The 14,421-nt window shown below is 43.7% G+C and overlaps 2 protein-coding genes across 7 annotated transcripts in view; one reads left to right on the top strand and one right to left on the bottom strand.

Annotated features, from left to right (window-relative positions):
- Positions 1-11,238, bottom strand: part of RBM10 (RNA binding motif protein 10) — a 29,105-nt gene extending 17,867 nt beyond the window's left edge. For 5 of the 6 annotated variants that reach the window (XM_068532861.1, XM_068532862.1, XM_068532863.1 and 2 more), the window contains exons 1-2: positions 10,902-11,238; positions 8,920-9,061 (exon numbers count right to left, since the gene is read on the bottom strand). In XM_068532861.1, the coding sequence (XP_068388962.1) occupies positions 8,920-9,061; positions 10,902-10,971 (212 nt within the window). In that variant the 5' untranslated portion in view covers positions 10,972-11,238. The remainder of the gene's footprint in view (positions 1-8,919; positions 9,062-10,901) is intronic. The other variant, XM_068532866.1, reaches the window with a different exon arrangement.
- Positions 11,239-11,664: 426 nt separating this feature from the next.
- NDUFB11 (NADH:ubiquinone oxidoreductase subunit B11) lies at positions 11,665-13,983 on the top strand. The gene is made up of 3 exons (XM_068532914.1): positions 11,665-11,973; positions 13,472-13,602; positions 13,757-13,983. The coding sequence occupies exons 1-3, from the start codon at positions 11,767-11,769 to the stop codon at positions 13,881-13,883; spliced, it is 465 nt and encodes a 154-aa protein (XP_068389015.1). The 5' UTR covers positions 11,665-11,766; the 3' UTR covers positions 13,884-13,983.
- The last annotated feature ends 438 nt before the right edge of the window (positions 13,984-14,421 follow it).

Here is a 14,421-nt window from a genome sequence, read left to right as displayed (position 1 = left end):
TTTTAAAATTTTTATTTATTTACTATTTTGGCTGTGTTGGGTCTTCGTTGCTGCACGCAGGCTTTCTCTAGTTGTGGTGAGTGGGGGCTACTCTTCGTTGCGGTGCACGGGCTTCTCTTGTAGCGGAGTGCAGGCTCTAGAGCATGTGGGCTTCAGTAGTTGTGGCTTGTGGGCTCTAGAGTGCAGGCTCAGTAGTTGTGGTGCACGGGCTTAGTTGCTCCGTGGCATGTGGGATCTTCCTGGACCAGGGCTCGAACCCGTGTCCCCTGCATTGGCAGGCGGATTCTTCACCACTGCGCCACCAGGGAAGCCCAAGGACTTTACCATTTTAAAGTGTACAACTCAGTTGCACAAAGTACACTCAAAACGTTGTACAGTCATCACCATTATCTATTTCTAGAACCTTTTCATCACCCCAAACAGAAACTCTGTACTCTAATTAAACAATAATTCCCCACACCACCTGGCAACCTCTACTCTACTTTTTGTCTCTATGAGTTTGCCTATTCTAGGTACCTCATATAAGTGGACTCATATAACATTTGTCCCTTTGTGTCTGGCTTATCTCACTTAGCAGAATGTTTTCAAGGTTCATGTTGTAGAATGCATCAGAATTTCATTTTTTTATGGCCATATATGTATGTATGGTATATACCACATCTGTTGATGGACACCTGGGTTGTTTCCACCTACTGGTTGTTTTGGATATTGTGAATAATGCTGCTATGAACACTGGTGTACAAGTATCTGTTTGAGTCCCTGCTTTCATTTCTTTTGGGTACACACCCAGGAGTGGAACTGCTGAATCCTATGGTAACAGATTTTTTGAGGAACTGCCAAACAGTGTTCCATAGCAGCCGTACCATTATACATTCCTACCAGCAATGCACAAAGCTTCCAATTTCTCCACATCCTCATTAACACTTGTTATTTTGTATTTTTCATGTGCTTATTGGCCAATTATACATCTGCTTTGGAGAAATGTCTATTCAAGTCTTTTGCCCATTTTTGAATTAGGTTTTTCTGTTGCTCTTGTAGGAGTTCTTTATACATCCTGGGTGTTAATCCCTTATCAGATATATGATTTGCAAACACATTCTCCCATTCTGTGGGATGTCTTTTCATTCTTTTGAATAGCATTCTTTGATGTATAAAAGTTTCTAATTTGATAAAGTCAAACTTATTTTCAAGAAATGACAATTTTAGATTTACAGAAAAGTTCAAGGTTAATAGAATTCTCATATACCTTTTACCCAGTTTCTCCTAATGTGAAGAGAACCATGGTACATTTGCCAGAGCTAAAAAGTTAACTAAACTGTAGACTTCATTAGCATTTCACCAGTTTTTCCACTACTATCCCCTTTCTGTTCCAGGATCTAATCCAAGATACCACATTGCATTTAGTCATCATGCCCCCTTAGTCTCCTCTGGCCTGTGAAAGTTTCTCAGTCTTGCCTTGTTTTTTTATGACCTTGACACAATTTTGAAGCATACTGGTCAGGTATTTTGTAGAATGTACCTCAACTTGGGTTTATCTGATGTGTTCTTGTGATTAGACTTGAGGTTATGGTTTTTTGAAGAATACAATAGAGGTGCCCTTCTGATCACATCAGATCTCAGGCGCATGCTATCAACGTGACTTACCACTGGTGACACTGAACTTGATCATCTGGTTATGGTGGGGTCTGCCAGGTTTCTCCGCTGTAAAGTTTCTTTTTCCCTTACACTCTATTCTTTAGAAGTGAGTCACTAAGATCAGCCCACACTCAAGAGGAGGAAAATTAAGCTCTACTTCCTAGAGTGGGGAGTATCTACATATATTATTTGGAATTCTTCTGTAAGGAAGATCTGTGATCAAATGTTTTTAACTCAACAAATCTGCAAAAGTCCAAATGTTTGACAACAAACTGTTGGCAAGGCTGTATGGGAAATAGGCACTCTCATATTGGTAGTAGGGGTGAAAATGGGACGATCCTCATGGAGGGGAATTTGGCAATAGCTGGCAAAACTAAAAATCTATATACTCTCTGACCCCCAATTCTCCTTCTGGGAATTTAATGTACTAATACACTTGCACATATACAGAAACAGTATTCTCAATGCAACATTGTTTATAACAGCGAAGGACAAGAAACAACTTAGAGAAGAGTCAGGAAAATTCTGTTTAAAAAAAAAGACTAATGATGGAGAGAGGAACCCCACCAAATATTAAAACATATTATAAAGGTGGAGCAATTGAAACACAAATGGACAGATCGGTAAAAACAAATAGAGTTCATAGTATACAAACACACATATGGAAATTTAGAATCAGCCAAAGGTTGCATTTCAAATGAACAAGGAGAAAATGGATTAGTCAATAAATACTAGTTGTGATAACTGTCTAGCTCAGGAATTGGTAAACCACAGCCAGGGGACCAAATTCAGTCACCTAAATAAAGTTTTCTTGAACACAGCTATACCCGTTCATTTACATATTGTCTGTGGTTGCTTTCCGCAGACTGGTTGTGACAGACTGTATGGTCTTCGATGCCAAAAAATATTTACTATCAGGTCCTTTACAGAAAAAGTTTGTTGACCTTTAAGAAAATAAAGTTGTTTACCTACCTCATCTCTTACACCAAGTAAATTCTAGATGGATCAAAAATACAAGTCCCTGAATAGACACCTTCAAAATACTAGAAAGAAAACGTAAGAAAGAACTGATTACCTCAAGAATGGGGAAGATCTTTGTAAGTAAGGCAAAACCCAGAAGTCATAAAATTTTTTAAAAAACTGATAAATCTGGCTTCATAAAAAATTTTAAATATCTAGAGTATAAAAAATACCATAAACAAATAAACATGTGATAAAACAAATATGGTAAAATGTTAATGGTAGAATCCAGTGGATGGATATAGAGGTGTTCACTGTAAAATTCTTTCAACTTTGCTGTATGCTTGAAATTTCATAATAAAATATTGGAAAAACCCCCAAAAGCTAAAAGGTAATTAACAAATGGGAAAAATAAAATGTGTCCAGACATTTCAGTTGGTTTGCAATTTTTCATAATTGTTCATTTATTCATTCAACAAATAGTAATGTAACATTTGCTATGTGTCAGGTACTATTCTAGGTGCTGAGGATACTGCTGTGAACAAAATGAAGTCCCTGTCCTTGTGAGCTTGGCTTAGAACCCAAATTGTTTCCTTAATGATAAATGCCTAGACAAGAAGTGGCTGGTATGAGAGATATGAGTATCTTTAAGGTTTTTGATATGAACAATGTTTTTCATTGTTGCTTAATGTAGGTATCCCTCGATATTTGTACTTTAGTTATCAGAATCTAAGAACTGAACAGATTTGGGGACTTCCCTGGTGGTGCAGTGGTTAAGAATCTGCCTGCCAATGCAGGGGACATGGGTTCGAGCCCTGGTCCAGGAAGATCCCACATGCCGCAGAGCAACTAAACCTATGCGCCACAACTACTAAGCCCACGTGCCACAACTACTGAAGCCCGTGCACCTAGAGCTGGTGCTCCTCAACAAGAGAAGCCATGGCAATGAGAATCCCGTGCACCGCAATGAAGAGTAGCCCCTGCTCGCCACAACTAGAGAAAGCCCCCGCATAGCAACAAAGACCCAACACAGCCAAAACAAACAAACAAACAAACAAAAAAAAAAAACAAAAAAAAAACTGAATAGAGTTGAATAAATGTTCAGATGAAATCCTGAACTGACACTCAGCATCTAAACCAAATAAATTTGGATACTGAACTCTTGCTATCTAAACTCAGGAAGGGAAAAGATTTGGATAGTAAGGGATACTTTTTATTGGCCACAGAGCACTTTGACTAAATACCTTCCAAAGGTAGTCCCCATTCATAATACATTTCTAGGAAGCTGGACTGAATCATAATATAAGAGGATCTCCACAAAATGAGTATATTTCTGGAAAACATAAAATGCCATAATTGGCAGAAGTAGACAAAATGATAATCAAAAACCCAGGCCCCTTTAAAGGTGAGTTTTACCAAACTTTCAAGGGACAGATAAGTCTTATATGAGTTCCTCCAATAAAGAGAGAAATAGCAAAAGATGCCCAATTCATGTCATGAGGCCACCTTGATTCAATGCCAGATAAATACCGGAAAAGGAAATTATAGGACCCCATCACTGATGGACACAGATGCAAATATCCTAAATAAAACAATTATCTAATCAAATGTAACACTGTTTTAAAAGTATACACAACATTATTTAAATAATTTTTCTTCCAAAAATCATGAGTAAACATTAGAAAAACACAAATTGAGAAACATCTACGAAACAACTGACATGTACTCTTAAAACATCAAGTGCATAAAAGACAAAGACTGAATAACTATTCCAGATTAAAGGAGACTAAAAAACAAAAGTAGCTCAATGTGGTGTGTGATCTTGGATTGGATACTGGATTAGGGAAAAACAGCTATAAAAGACATTTTTGGAAGAACTGATGACATCTGAATATAGACTTTAAGACAAAAGTTATTGTATCAATGTTAAATTTCTTCATATTGATAAGCATCCTGTGATTATGAAAGAGAAAGTGGGACGAACATGCTGTAGTACTTACCGGTCATGTCTGCCACTAACTCAAATGAGTCAGAAAAAAAATGTTATGTATAGAAAGTGGAGGAGGGGTAGAAGGAAGGGAGAAGGAAGAGGGGAAGGGAGAGGGGAGGAGAAAAGGGAGAGGGGAGAAAAAAAGAGAAGGGGGAAGAAGGAAGGAGTAGGCTTGTAGGTAGGTAAAGTGAATGTGGCAAAATGTTTACAATTAGTGGTTCTGGGTAGAGGATTGAGGGAGTTCGTTGTACTTGCAATTTCTTTTTTTGTAAATCTGAAGTTTTTTCAAAATGAGAAGTTATAAACATACATATACATACCATGATCAAGGAGGGTATATCTCAATAATATCAAGGATGCAATTGAATGCAATTTATGAAGTTGATGGACAAAAGGAGGAAAAAAAGCATGTAATTATGAAGTTCAATACTCATTTCTGATCAGTCTTAGCAAACTACAATTAGAGAATTTTCTTGATTTATTAAAGACTATATTCTAAAAGCCTACAGTACACATCACACTTGATGGCTAAGCAAAAGGGGCTGCCTATCAGGCCTGGATTGACTGTCTGTCTGCAGATGTCCTTTATGGGAAAGAAAATAAACTATATTGTTTAAGCCATTATTCTTTGGATTTTCAGTTACAACCTGCCAAAATGAATCTATACTTGTGATTCTTAACTAAAATGAATCTTAATCAGCATCACGGATACTATTTAACATGGTATCAAAAGTCCTGGTCAGTGCTATAAGTGAGGAAAAAGAAATAAGAAAAGCCAGGATTGGTTTGTATACAACATGGCTAACTACTTAGAAAGACCATCAAAGTCAACAATGAATGAGTAGAAATAACAATGGAACACAGCAGAGATAAGATAACTTACAAAAACCAACAGCTTTCCTCTACCCCAGTAAATACCAGCTTGGAAAATAAAAAAACAAGATGCGAATAAAAACTACTGAAGCACCTAGGAATTACTTTAACAAACAATACACGACCAGATTAAACTTAAAAGCTTTTGCACAGCAAAGAAAACCATCAACAAAATAAAAGACAACTGATTGAATGGGAGAAAATATTTGCAAATGATATGACCAATAAGGGGTTAATATCCAAAATATATAAACAGCTCATACAACTCAATATCAAACAAACAAACAGAAACAAACAAACCCAACTTAAAAATGGACAGAAGACCTGAATAGACATTTTTCCAAAGAAGACATACAGATGGCCAAGAGGCACATGAAAAGATGTTCAACACCGTTAATCATCAGAGAAATGCAAATTAAAACCACAATGAGATATCACCTCACACCTGTCAGAATGGCTATCATCAAAAAGAACACAGACAACAAATGTTGGTGAGGATGTGGAGAAAAGGGGACCCTCGTACACTGCTGGTGGGAATGTAAACAGGTGCAGCGACTGTGGAAAACAGTATGGAGGTATCTCAAAAAACTAAAAACAGTCCACTCCTGGGTATATATCTGAAAAAAATGTAAACACTAATTCAAAAAGATACATGTACCCCAATGTTCACAGCAGCATTATTTACAACTGCCAATATATGGAAGCAACTTAAGTGTCCATCAACAGATAAATGGCTAAAGAAGATGTGGTGTACACACACACACCCCCACCCCCCCACACCCACACAATGGAATATTACTCAGCCATAAAAAAGAATGAAATTTTGCCATTTGCAACAACATGGATGGACTTGGAGAGTATTAATGCTAAATGAAGTAAGTCAGAGAAAGATAAATTCTGTATATCACTTACATGTGGACTCTAAAACTTAAAACAAACTAATGAATATAACAAAACAGAAACAAATTCACAGATATAGAGAACTAGTGGTTACCAGTGGGGAAAAGGAAGGGGGGAGGGACAAGATAGGGGTAGGGCATTAAGAGGTACAAACTACTATGTATAAAATAAATAAGCTATAAGGATATATTGTACAACACAGGAAATATAGTCAGTCTTTTATAATAACTATGAATGGAATATATAATCTTTAAAAACTGTTATCACTATGCTGCACACCTGAAACTTATATAATATTATACATCAACTATACGTCAATTTTAAAAAAAGGAATACCAAAGACCTGTATTTTGGTTTATTCAGATTTTTATGTCCTTTAAATGAATTTCATAGATCTTTGTGGCCTGTTTCAGAGGATGAGATGACTACTTACAAAGCTGACAATTCTCCCCAAATTAATATACAAATTCAATGCAATTCTTGAACTTTTTGAAGGACTTGATAAGTTTTTTATGTAAAGCTGCAAAATGACTAAATCAACTTTGAAAAATAAGAGCAAAGTAGGAGCTATTAAGACATTCTATAAGGCCACAGTAAGAAAAACAGTAAGGTTCTGCACCAGAATAACAAATAGACCAATGAAACAAATTGGATCACTCAAGACAGATCCAAGTACATGAGGAAACTTAAAATGCGATGAGGTACTGCAAATCAATAAAGAAAGAATGGACTATCTGGGGGGGCTGTACTGGGAAAACTGCCCACTATATGGAGGAAAATAAAACCAGAACCTACATTATAACATATTCAAAAGTGGACTCTAGATGGATTTAAAGATGTGAATGCAAAAGGTAAAACTATAGAGTGAGAACAATCTTTGTGATCCAGAGATAGGAATAGAGAAGATTCTGAAAGGACAGGTTATAGGACAAAAAAGTGATGAATTTCAGCACACCAAAATTAAAAACAGGTATCCATCCTTGAGGGAATCATTAAGTAAAAGGCAGTAGGCACACCCCACGGTGTCTTTGGGACCAACTAGAAGCAAAGCACTAACACACATGGCAATACAGACAGACCTTAAAAATGCAGGGCTGATTAATACAAAGTCCAGGAAACAGAATGAAGACTGTAATACTCTGCCATCTGTGTAAATTGAAAACACACACACTCGAAACAACACTACATATTTTAGAAGGATACGTTTCAAACACAACAGAGCAGCTGCCTACAGCTATGGGGATTGGAAATAAAAAAGGAAAGAATAAATATGGCAAGAGAAGGTCTTGTACCAACCTACGATAGAAATGTACCTTGAACTGGAAAAGTATGATTAACTCAAACCTCTGCACTTGAGGTCCTTTAAAAGCCAAAAGAAAGCCAGTGGCTTTATTTGGTAATAAAGTCTGAGGCAAGTATCTTACCTACTCAAACTCAGGAACTGCCACCAGAGCTCTTCCAGTGAATACCATCCAAAATCGAATGCCTTTCAAAAGACATTCTGAAAGAAAGTCAAGGCTGAATAACACTAGAGGATGACATCTCAAATTTGGGCTCATCACTTTTCAGAAAACAAAATATTATAATTCTATATTTTTGAAAAGGTGGTGGTAGCAGAAACCCTTTGTAAGACACTAAAAAAATTATTTCCTCCCTGACTTTTCATAAATCTACTGACTCTTAATAGAGGCTCTCTGGGAGAATTAGGTCTACTTTCCTATACAATCTTTAAATGTCAGGAATAAATCATCTTCATTAGAATCAAGTGAGGTGATCCACCAGTATGGTAAGGGTATGGCCCAGGATCTCTGTATTTCACCAAGTGTTCCAACTGTTTCTTGTTCGTACCAGAATTTAAAAATAACTGTGTAAGAGTGTCCCATTCCAAGACAAGTATCACACCAACTTCAGCCCACCCTGTCCCTGAATCCTAAATCTTAAAAATGCAGTGCTGAGTAATACTATCTGACCTGGCTTGCCCCATACATTTTCTGGGCAAATTCCTGACTCTGAAGGCACCACTCCTCTCCATCCCTCAAACCCAAAGCTACAGCCCACACCTCTCTCCTGAGAATCCACAGCACTTACAACCCACCCACTGCCCATCTGTCATGCACCTCTGCCTCTCCTCCTGCAGTGGCTGTCACACCTTGGTGAATGGCACCATATACCTATCTGGGTCATCCAAACTGGAAATCTAGGCATCAGTCTCCATTCCTCCCTTTCTCTTGATCCCTTCCCACCCTGCAACCAAACATGGCACCTATCAAGCTGTTTTGTAATGACCTGTAAACTGTGTGGTTTCCCTTGTGAGACCCTAAGTAAGGAGAAGGCTACAATCTTATTTGTCTCAATTCACCAATGCACTCCCAGAGCCTAGCACAGGTCCTGGCTCACAAGTGCCAAGTAAATGTCTGCTGAAAAGAAACCAATCATCTGCTGTGCTGTTTTCTGTTGTTGTTTTCTTCTGCACAGAAGCCCCTTCCTAGCACTTTTCTGGATCAACTCTCACACAGGGACAAGCCTAGGTTGCCTGGCAGAGGTGGGAGTGGGTAACTCACCGTCTTTCATACTCCATGTCCTGATAGGGCCTGCGGGGGCTGCTGGGGCCCCTCCTCAGCCGCTGGCTCCGTTTCACTTCCCAGCCACCCCCGCTGCTGCCACCATGATCTGCCAGCCTGGGTGATGCCTCCTGCAGGGACTCTGGAGAGAGCAGAAGGAAGAAAGGGGTCAAGGCAGTTGGGGCAGAGAGGGCCTCCTTGAGAAACGCTTATTGTGAAGGCTTTCTGCTGTCCCTGAGCCCAGCGACGCTGTTTCCCAACTCCTAGTGCTCCTGTGGACCAGAGCAGGAAGGCAGTCCCTATTTGGCCTGCTGCTTCGTTTCCCTACAAACGTGAGGCTAGAGCCGGCCACCGTAGAAACAGCATGGCCTTCAGCAGACAGCATCTTGCAGAGAGACCCGGTGGTGCCACCAATTCTGTGATCAGGGCTTTGCCATCTGAGACTGGTAGACAAGTCAAGCCCGGAGTTACCTGCCCAGGGGGGCTCTAAGTGCTGGATGACTTGTCTGAGATCAGGCACATTAGGCACGGAGGCGAGACTTCACAACAGGAGTCCCAGGCACCCACCAGGCTTCTTCCATGAGCCCTCAGGTGCCATTTCATCCTCCCAAGAAGATGCTGGCTGCCCACTATGAGACAGCAGGAGACCACGAAAGGCTCAGGGGGTGAAGGGGTAACTTGGCAATGAGACAGCTGCCGCCTCCCTAGGCTCCGGGCCAACACAGTTTTGGCCCTCACAGGGCAACTGGCTCAGCCCTGAGCCCTGTCTCTTATGCACAGCCAGGTCCCCCAAGGCGGCTCCCTCCCCAGGGCTCTGGGCCCAAGTTATTCAGAGGTAATAAGGAGCCCTTTCGGAGCCTGTTGTGAACCACTGTTACTCTGCTGGGATGGAAGGGCAGTCCCTTCCCGCAACCCTCAGGGCTGCGGTGAGAACGAAGGAAGGCCTGAGAGCCATGTGATTGGGCCAGGGGTCACCACGAAGTATCCCAGAATCTTCAGGCCCCACCCTCTAAACAAGAATCAGGCAAAGTCAGGCGTTAACAGCACCTGCCCAACACTAGGTTGCCACCACACCTTTCCTCCTTGTATACACTCACACCAATTTTCTCTTCCTCTTCAAGCCACAGGGAACCAGAGTTACCTGCTCCCAGATGGGTAAGAGTTAGAATCACAACCAGGGGCCCCAGTGGATGAGAGCCAGAGACAAAACCCTCAGTAGATCTGGCAAAGGGGCCAGAGTCATACACTGGTTATCCACAACAGATAGGGACCAAAGTCACAGACTGGAGCCCCGAATAACTACGGGCCAAAATCACAGACAGGAACCCACAATCAACACGGGCCATAATCACACACTGAGGCCCCCTTTCACAGGATGAGCGTCAGAGTAACAGATACGAAACCCCTCCCAAAAAAAGAAGGGGAAATAAGTCTTACACACGTTCCTTGCACTCCCCGCCCCCACCCAGTAAGTGGATTAGGGCCAATCGTAAGAAGACTTTCTATGGATAAGGACCCCTCCCCATGGATAAGGACCAAGGTTACAGACACACTCCGAGGATAGAGACCCGAGTCATACCGACGTTCTCCCTCCTCCCCCACCCAAGAATAAGGACCAGAGCCACAAAACACTTCCCCATGGGTAGGTAAGTACCAAAGTCACACACGAGAGCAGAGCGCACACTTCCATGAATAAAAAGCAAAGTCGCAGACACCCGCCTCCCACGGATAAAGTTCGGCGTCGCAGACACAGTGAGCCACAGTAGCCCACTCCCATTCGTCCCTCCCTTCCCCCAACCCGCGTGCACCCATCCAGTGTCCCAATCGCGCACGCGCCTCTGCTCTCTAAAGGAGAAAAACAAAAAACAAAAAGACACCCCCTCCCCGGCTCAGATCGTGCAAGCATCGATCGGTTCTTCGCGAAGCCCAGACCCGCCGCCCGCAGTCCTCTACGCACCCCCTCCCCCACCCCGGCCCCTTACCTCCGCCCCCACGACCAGCGTCGACGCTCACCTTCTCGGCCCGGGCTGTCAAGGGAGGGCTCTCGGACATCACCTCGGCCCGCCGCCACCTCCTCCAACTCTCCCAGCTCAGCCGGAGCCGGTCCGCACAGCTACCAAGTCCAAGGCTAGGGGCGGAAGGGCGGAGGAGGGGGGGGAAGGGCGGAGGAGGGAGGGAGGAGAGAAGCGCGAGGCGCGCTACCCTCCCCTGGAAACCCACTGCCGCCTACTCCCAGCCGGCCGCGATCACCAGCACAAAATGGCGACGACAAGAAGGGAGCCGGCGCTTCGACCACCATCCACCTACTAAGGGAGCGCGCTCTGGCCTGCCCAGTCTATTGGTCGCCGTCCGCAGTCAGCCAGCCCCGGCTTGCTCTGATTGGCAAGTGTACGCCACCTCCCCGCTCCCCGTGCATACTCCCACAAGTCGAGAAAAGGAGCAGCAATTGGCCAATCCAGCGAGGCGCTTTTAAGAAAGCTTGGCTTCCTTCTAAGATGAAAGATCAATGGAAGCTTCGCCCTTTTCGCCAGAGGGTGAGGGAGCTCTCTGTGCGATTGGTTGGGAACGGAATCCAAGCAAGTGCTACCGCTTTATTTTCAAGGAAATTCCACAGCCTTTCGGTCAGAAATTCCATAGCCTGATCGAGAGGATAAGAAGATGGTTGCTTCCGTGAGGCCATGACAGGAGGGAGGGAAAGAGGACGCCTCGCCCTTTTGAAAACAAAATCTCGACTCGGGACCTATTTAGTGCGGCGGGGGCGGAGCGACAATTCTCGCGCTCGGACCAGCTGCAGCTGCGCAGTCACATTTCCGTCCCCGCCCCCGAGAAACTGCAGAACGATCCGTCATGGCGGCCGGGATGTTAGGTTTGTGCGGCCGCCGCCTTTTGGCGTTGGCGGCGAGGCGAGGGCTCCCGGCTGCCCGTGTTCGCTGGGAATCCAGCTCCTCCAGGGCTGTGATCGCCCCGTCTGCTGTGACGGGAAAGCGGCCGCCGGAACCGACTTTACGCTGGCAGGAGGACCCAGATGCCGAGGACGAAAACCTCTATGAGAAGGTGAGAGGGAGGGGAAACGGACGCCGGAAGGGTCAATCGGGGACCGGCGGATGGGGCGCCGTAGAGGACGTTCTTAGTCGGCTGAAGATTGCGCAGCTGGCGAAATCCTCGAAGATTTGGGAATTTTGCTTAGCTTGTTTTCCTCCTTTGTCTCCTGATCACCTTCGGGTTCAGGGCCAGAGGCGAGATTGGCCTTATTTTGCAGACAGATATCAACCCTGAAGTGGGCAGTGCTCAAAACACATTTAAAGCAATATAACAACAGTAATTCTAAACACTTATATAGTGCTTGCTCAGGTGTTTGAAACACTTTACATACATTAACTCATTTAATCCTCATAACAACCTTATTTCGAGGTAGGTAGTATTAGTGTACCCATTCTACAGATGAGGAAACTGAAGCATAAAGATGTTAAGTGACTTGTCCAAGCTCACATAACTGAATGTGTGGTGGAGCCAGGTCTGCTGCGCTATACCGATATCAGAGACTGAAATCAGAATGCCTGAGTTGGAATACAGGCAGTGACCTTGGGCAAGTAGCTAAACCCCTTGGTGTCTCAATTTCTGTGTAAGATGGGGAAAGTATTAGGACACCTTCTAAAAAAATAAAATACTACAGTACACCTGCCTCGTGTAATTAAATGAGTCAAAATGCTCAAAACAGCAGGTGGCACTTAGTAAGTACTCACCATTAGAAGGTGTTAATTATTCTTGCCACTTTCCACTTCACTGGGATATTGTGCAGTTTGTGCTTGTGAAAAGGCCTGGCATACAATAGGTACTTCATTAATAGTAATCTCTGGTTGAGGGGCTGGGATATATAGGATGCTTATTCATTTATTCATTCATTCTGTAACTATGTATTGAGGGCCTGCTGTAATGCCAGGTTAAGTTCAGGGTGCTAGGGATTCAGCAGTATGGAAATCAGATAAAGCCCTTGCTTTCACAGAGCTTACGTGGTAGTGGAGAATACTGAAAATAAACATGTAAAATGTTAGGAAACAGTAATATAGAGTATGTAATCAATAATATAAGATGATGTGATCAGAGGATTTGGAGGATATGCTACTTTGGTAAACTAGTAAATGCTAGAAAGTTAAGCAAGGTAAGAGGATGGAGAGTGACTTGGGGGTAGGGAGTTAATAGGTTGAGACATTTTTGACCTGTAAAAATGGCAATTTTCTATAGTTCAACTTAATAGATAAGGTGACTAGGGAGTGCCTCCTAAGGGGAGTGATGATGAAGCCAAAACCTTGAATGAGGAGACAGATCCAGCCACGACTAGATCTGGGGGAAAGGCTTTCCAGGCGGCGGGAACAGCAGGTGCAAAGGCCCTGTGGTGGGAAGGAGCTTGACAAGTCCTAAGAATAGAGAGGAATTTAGGGAGGGAGGGGAGATTGGTCCGAGGTGAAATTGGAGACCAGGTTATGCAGCGCCAGCATAAGGCTTTGTGGAGCAGCAGGAAGCCCTCATTGACCTCTTCTTCTCTTTGCCATAGAACCCAGACTCCCACGGTTATGACAGGGACCCTGCTGTGGACCTCTGGAACATGCGGGTCGTCTTCTTCTTTGGCTTCTCCATCGTCTTGGTCCTTGGCAGCACCTTTGTGGCTTATCTGCCTGACTACAGGTGCATGGGGTGTCAAAGAGAGTGGGACGGGTCGGGGCAGAAGCAGGGGTGGAGATTGAAGGAGACTGCCAGAAATCCTGTCCCTGGGGAGCTAAGATGGGGATTGGTGTCCATTGAGGCTCCCTCACGTCTACCCCCACGCTGCTGCCTCCAGGATGCAGGAGTGGGCCCGCCGGGAAGCTGAGAGGCTTGTAAAATACCGAGAGGCCAATGGCCTCCCCATCATGGACTCCAACTGCTTCGACCCCAGCAAGATCCAGCTGCCAGAGGATGAGCACTGACCGGTTACTGAAAGGGGCTTAAGAGCACCACCTTCTCCACCCCTTGTCTGCCATTCTGCCCTCTCTTCAGAGCACCTAATTAAAGGGACTGAAACTGTGACTGGCTGGTGTTGCTTTTGTTGTGAGGGGGATGTGGGAGTGGGATGTCAGGCTTGAAAAGCCTTTTCTGGGTATTCTGGTTATCTGTTGCCATGTGACAAACACCCTAAAACTCAGTGGCTTAAAACGACGATTTACTATTACCTTTCATGGTCCTGTGGTTGACCAGGCTCAGCTAGGTGGTCCTTGGGGTCTTGGGTGGCTTGGGCTGGAATCATCTGGAGGCTCAACTGGGCTGGACGTCCAAGATGGCTTCTGTATTCCCATGTTTGGTACTTGAGTCTTCTGTGTGGCCTCTCTCTCCAGCAGAATAGCCTGGGCTTTTTCTGTGGTGGCTCAGGCCTTCTCTGGATCAAGGTGTAGCATATGAGAAGAAATTGACGGCAGCCGTATTTAGAAAAAAGCTACCACACTGGGACCGCCTATGTTGGAAGAAGGG

The sequence above is a fragment of the Eschrichtius robustus genome, chromosome X (genome assembly GCF_028021215.1).
Source record: "Eschrichtius robustus isolate mEscRob2 chromosome X, mEscRob2.pri, whole genome shotgun sequence".
NCBI lineage: Eukaryota > Metazoa > Chordata > Mammalia > Artiodactyla > Eschrichtiidae > Eschrichtius > Eschrichtius robustus.
Note: the sequence above shows the minus strand (reverse complement) of the source record. Positions and strands in the feature narration are given on the sequence as shown.